This window comes from Panthera tigris, chromosome C2 (assembly GCF_018350195.1).
Source record: "Panthera tigris isolate Pti1 chromosome C2, P.tigris_Pti1_mat1.1, whole genome shotgun sequence".
NCBI classification, from domain to species: domain Eukaryota; kingdom Metazoa; phylum Chordata; class Mammalia; order Carnivora; family Felidae; genus Panthera; species Panthera tigris.
This window is the reverse complement of record NC_056668.1, coordinates 3,689,045-3,695,044: the sequence shown is the minus strand read 5'-3', so window position 1 is coordinate 3,695,044 and position 6,000 is coordinate 3,689,045. Positions and strand designations below refer to the sequence as shown.

The 6,000-nt window shown below is 61.2% G+C and overlaps 1 protein-coding gene across 1 annotated transcript; it reads right to left on the bottom strand.

Moving 5' to 3' along the window:
• Positions 1-503: 503 nt before the first annotated feature.
• TFF2 (trefoil factor 2) lies at positions 504-3,539 on the bottom strand. The gene is made up of 4 exons (XM_007089699.3): positions 3,424-3,539; positions 2,595-2,744; positions 1,549-1,695; positions 504-685 (listed from the first exon to the last, which is right to left on the bottom strand). The coding sequence occupies exons 1-4, from the start codon at positions 3,506-3,508 to the stop codon at positions 672-674; spliced, it is 396 nt and encodes a 131-aa protein (XP_007089761.2). The 5' UTR covers positions 3,509-3,539; the 3' UTR covers positions 504-671.
• Positions 3,540-6,000: the final 2,461 nt, after the last annotated feature.

Below are 6,000 nucleotides of genomic sequence, written 5' to 3'. Positions count from 1 at the left end.
ATGTGTTACTCCAAGACTTTTTTAAAATTTTATTTATTTTTTTTTAAATTTTAAGTTTTTAAAAAATATTTACTTATTTTTGAGACGGGGCAGGGGGCTGAGGGAGACACAGAATCCGAAGCAGGCTCCAGGCTCTGAGCTGTCAGCACGGAGCCCGACGCGGGGCTCGAACCCACGAATTGCGAGATCGTGACCCGAGCCAAAGTTTCAGTTGGCTTAACCGACTGAGCCACCGAGGCGCTCCCCCCCCACCAAGAGGTTTTCAGGGCTAAAGGCACTTGAGTTTTTATACAAGTGATCGGGAACAGGAGTGGTTGTGGTTTCTGAAATTCCCGTGCACACAATCCTTGATTGCGGCTGGCGCAGCCTGCGTGTGCCGGGTGGACCCTTGTTCCAGCAGCAAATGAGAGAATCAGAGCCGTGCGCCCTCTCACCTGCACACACACACACTCCCTCTCCCCCTCTCTCCGCTTTTGCCTCAATGAAGCCAAGAGGAAATTTAGCAGATTTTAAGGATTTTCTTTATTTGAAGGAGTTGTATGTGGAACCAGTGGAAAGGACAGAAGGCCGATTCAGGAAAGCCAGGAAGTCAGGAAACCTGAGATGTGGTGGTGAGTATTCCTCATTTCCAGACATCCAGGGAGCTGCTGGGTCCTCGGAAGGGACTCCTCTTAGTAATGACAGTCTGGAAATTGGAAATGGCGGAGGTTTGAAATGGGCAGCGTTAGGGGGGCCGGGGGAGCCCGGGGGCTCCTGTCAATAGACTTCCTGCTGAAGGACCCCTGTTCTGGGGGGTGAAGGGGGACACTTCTAGGGGGGGTCCATTCTCCCCCCCACCCCCACCCCAGGAATGGCAGTTGTCCAGAATGACCCTTAGCGAAGGCATCGCTCGGACGAGTCTGAGAGAAGGCTGCACTCTCCAGAGGACCCTGAGGTTCCAAAACGGGGAAAGACCATCCAGCACGGTCAAGGCCACGGTGCCCATTTTGGGAAAGTGTCTGAGCTTTCCTTGGTGTGGCCAAACGCAGTGTCAGGACACACGCTGCAGCTAATGGGGAGGGGGCAGCCAGACCCTCCTGGGGTAGCGCTGGGCAGGCAGCCGTGGGCAGAACGTGTCCCTGCGGCCCCCACGTGAAGGGAGCAGTAAGGCCCCGGGGGTTGGGGGAGGCCCACGTCCCCCCACGCGGCCCCCAGCACCGCACACCACCCTTAGTAAGTAGCACCGCAAACCGGTGGCCTGAGGACAGTGAGTTGGGCGGTGCCACCAGCCGCACCGGGACCCGGGGGCGTGACTGAAGTGACCTGCTCCCTGCGGCCGTCACGCGAGCCACAGTGGGAGCCTGGGGGCTTTCGGCTTCTGGAAAAGCGGCCGTCAGCGTGGACAGCATTCCGGACTCGCCCTCAGAGCCGTTTCGTGCTGACCTGGCCCCCACGGGGCCCAGGGGCCTGGTGTCGATGGCGGGGGGGGGGGGGGGGCCAGAGTCGGCTCGGGGCCCGGCAGCCCCCCGCCACGGCCCCGGCTCCCGCCCCGACCTGCACGGACATTACCGTCCACGGGCATCGGGAAGAAGCACCAGGGCACTTCGAAGATGTTGTCGGAAAAGCAGCACTTGCGGGAGGCGCACTCCTTGGGGCTGATGCCCGGGTACCCGCAGTTCCTACGGGCCGAGACTTCCATGACGCACTCCTCCGACGCTGGTCACGCGGCCCCCGGAACCGGGAAAGGAGCGACACGGAGACCCGGTTAGGGCAGCTAGCTAACGGCAACTTCTCTTCCCGTCCTCCCCGGGGGATGCGCTGGACCTCAGCCTCGGCGTGCGCGGGGGCCGCCGGACTACAACCCCCAGGCCGGCCGCCTTCGATCCGCACAGAGGCCGCACGTCAGAGGTTCTGGGGCCCGGGGTTAACCATTTCGCCTCTCTGGACCCGATATTCCCATCTGTAAGACGGGCCGACCCACCGTACCGTGAACTTGAGCATGTGGAGCATCTGGCCGAGGTGCTGAAAGCCAGCCCCGCTTCCGCCAGCGGGAGGGCCCCGGCGAACAACCACCCGTCTGTCTTGTCCCCTTCAACGCCCAGGGAGCCCGTCACCCACAGCTGCTGGCGGTGTGGATGGGCGGCCGCGGGCACGAGTTCCACCCACACGGAGTGCTATGCACACGCGACTTTCTCTTGTGCACACCTTGGAATGAAAGACCTGGTATCTTGCTGAGGTGCACTGACGTCAGACTCCTTCTCAAAGGAAAATCCTGGCAGTTTTAACTGAGCCTCTTACCATTTAAGGTCTATGAGCGGTCATGTGGATACCGTCCTATGAAATGCCTTCATTGCCCTTAGAAGCTCCTTCTGAAGTCGTACTTGCACAGCTAGGAGGGCCCTGAGAGCTGTTTTTCCTTCTAATACAGTAAAACTGACAGGTTCTCACAAAAGTCTGCAGAAGGGCAAGTGGCTGACCCTGGGGGCTCCGGGTGTGGACAGCGGGCCAGGGCCCCCTTTCTCCTCCCTCCTGGCTGGCCCAGGCGGGGGTCCACACATACACACTGGGAAGCCGGTCAGGGCGCCGGAAGAGGGCCAGCTCCCCCTGGGGGTTACCTTGCTTCGGGAGGGGGTGGAAACACCAGGGGACCCCCACGACGCTGGAGTCGAAGCAGCAGCCAGAGGAGAAGCACTGGTCGCTGGTGATGCCCGGGAATCCACAGTTCTCCCTCTTGTGGGGGGCTATCCGTGAGCACCGGCAGGGGGCTGTGGAGAGAGCCTCGGTCAGCCTGAACCACACGTGCTCCCCGCCTGCCACGTGGGTCCTGCGGCCGCGCAGGGAAACAGGAAAGTCCCATCCTGCCTGTATTTGAACCACGTGATGCCCTTCTGAGAAAGGGCATCTGCAGAAATTATTTTATTAGTTAAAAAAAAAAAGGAGAAACCTTCTGGAAACAGGGCCGACAGAGGACCTAGGAAAAGTCAGAGTAAAAGGTGACCAACGTGGGCTCCAGACACCCTGGGGGCCCCTTCCCAGCCCTTCTCCGTAGCTGGCCCCCCGGCTCCTGTGCTCACCCTGACCTTGTCCGCGAAGGATGGCTTTCCTGGAGGTGCCACACAGCCCCCCGTCATCAGGGTGTCCTTCCTGATGGCGGGAAGGGTGCACGAATCGCATAGCCCACATCACGAATCTCGGGGTGCCTTTTTAGCTACTTCTGCGCTCAAGTGAGCCCATCACACCCCACCCCGGCGCTTTGAGGGCAACAACCAAGAGCACAGAGACCCAGCGAGGCCAAGGGAGGCACCGCAGAAAGCACGCAGTCTGCACACCTCCGTTGCATTTTGGGGGTGCGCGAGAAGGTTCTCGGGGCTCGCTGGCCCCAGTGCTCCGTCGCCCGGTCAAGGACACCGAGAGACACAGGACAACCTACAGCCGTTCACTTACAAGGTTTGTGGGCCCCTGCCGGGGCCCACAGCCCCAGGACCAGGAGAACCGCCAGGAGCCGGACGCCTCGAGGTCCCATGTCCATGTTGCGCCCCAGGGCAGAATGCACAGCGCCCGCTGCCACGGGCCGTTTTATATTCTGCTCTCTGTTTGCTCACCAAGTGCAGATAACCTTCCTGTGTCCCCTGGGGCACCAGCCCTGTGGCTCCTTTGTTAGGAAAAGGGGCTGAGGTAACCCGCTGCTCCAGAGACAATACGAGGTTTCCGCCAGGGGCTGCGGGCACACTGGCCAGGCCTCCCCCTGCCCTGGGCCGGGAGCCAGGTCATACCAGGATGCCGACGTGGAAAACTGGCCACGTGCACATCTGGCACTGGGCGCTCACGGGATCACACCCAGGAAGGGATAAGCCATGTATGTCTCCTGATAAAGGAGGCGGTTACAGGATTTTTTTTTTTCTTTTTAACTATTAGGCCCAAGGTTACTGGGGAAAATGACCAAGCCAGCAGGAGACATGGAGAAGACCCCACCTCCAAGGCAGCGGGGACGCCTCTGCCAGCCCCAGCCCCTTGTCTCCTGTGTCTCCTCGTGTCCGTCCCGGGGAGGGGCCGCTCCCCCTGGACACGGGGCTGGTGAGTAAAATAACAGGTTCATTTCAGCAACCCCCGAAACGCCTCGGTTTCTCTTCCATGGGAGCGCTTTGTCTCCTCAAGACAGAAGTCTGCCCACGCGCAGAGGTGAAACGCTCCGGGGAAGAGAGTCCGTGCCTGGGACGGAGGGAGAGGGGAGGGGAGGGAGGGGGAAACACCCCAAGGGACAAAGAGGGGAGATGGAGGGCAGAGAGGAGGTCGTGACCCCCTCCCCACTCCCGCCTGAGGTCCTGTAGGGGGTCACCCATCTGCGAGTCGCAGGTCCAGCCGCCCGGGACCCAGAGAGGCACAGAATCCCAAACCCGGCGTCCTCTGTGCTCCAGGCCTCCTGCCCCACCCAGTCCGGCCCCAGGATGTGCACACTCAGCATCCACACAGTCCTGGGGGCCGCGTGCCCGTCACCTGAGCTCGTGGGGGCCGGGGGGGCTGGGTGCTGGCCGTGTGCCCAGATGTCTCCACGTGCGTGGGAAAAGCATGCTCCTTGGGGAAGCAGGCTGTGACCTGCACCACTTCCGATGCCCCTGCCCTACGTCATCTGCCGACCTTCAGCCGGTCACTTCTGTCCAGGATTTCAGCACCGAGTTCACTGTGTTCCTTTCACGCCAAGACTTAGCAACATCCCTGCTGGCTTCCGCGTCCCACGTCCCCGTGGGCAGCTCATCCAAACTCATAGTCGCTTGTGGTTTCATCTCTAGGAACACCCCTCCCTACTCCGTGTCTGCTACGGGTCTCCCACGAGCACACCGGGGATCCACACTCCACTCGGAAAGAAGACACGTCAATGTCCTTTCCGTTCAGGGGTCCTAAGCTTCTAACGTTTTCTCTGTTCTCCAAATCCCCAGGGACCCCTCGGTCCCTCTCGTTCCCTCTGTGAGCCATCGTGCCCGGCCCTTCCTCCGCCCCTCCTTCCCAGCCTGCTCCCCACGGTCCCCACTGCAGCCGCTCTGTCGCCCTGGTGCCCGGCGGTGCGCCCATCCGCGAACTGTCTCCAGGCCCACTGCACCCGCTGAACCCACCGGACGTCCGCCTCCGACTGCGGCCACGGTCGGTGCGGGATCTGCACGGATCCCGGCCCTCACCGGTACGGACCCTTGCCTTTGAAGTTATTCTTCTCCACCCCCGTCACTTCCGTCCCACAAACTGCAGCGGTGATATCGTCTTTCAGTTCGCACAGAAAACAGGTACCAACAGACGGGAACCTCCACAGACGTCCCTCGTGGGGATCGCTGCCTCCGACTCTCGCGGAGAAACTGGTCCCAGACCATCCCTCCCGGCACAGGTAACTCGAAACGTAGGAAATAGCGGGCACGGGTGCTGAGCATGTACAGAGCAGTGGCAGGTCGAGGGAAGGAAGCGGTGCGGGCGTCCCTCCATCACCCTCGTTCTCTGCCTGCAGGTGCCGGCTGGACCATAGGCAGCAGGCAGACTCGCCGGGCTGCGGGGACAGAGGCTGAATTAGAAGCCTCGGGGGGAGTGGATTTCAGGGGAGGGGTCCCAGAGAGGAGGGCGCTCCGGAAATAGGAGTGGGGGGGAGTCTCCCTGGGGTTTTACTGAAAGAACCAAGCTGCCCACGCGGACACAGGGCAGGTGGGAGCAGCTGCTGGGGAAAGAACGAGCCCCGAGGAGGGCGAGCGGGGTGGCCACAGGGCGGGAATCATCCGAGCTCTGACAGTGGGAGAAAGCCCATTGGTCGTGTTGGGCACTCAGCAGGGACACAGAAGGCCGGCTCTTAGCCGGCTCAGGTGACCACGTCAAAACGCCACAGACGGGGTGCCTTGAACAGCAGACCTTTATTTCCCACAGCTCTGGAGGCTGGATGTCCAAGATCAGGCTCCCTGCATGAGGGGGGTGTGGTTCTGGGGAGGGGTCTCCTCCTGGTCCGCAGATGCCACCTTCTCGCTGTGTCCTTGCCTGAGAGAGAGAGAGAGA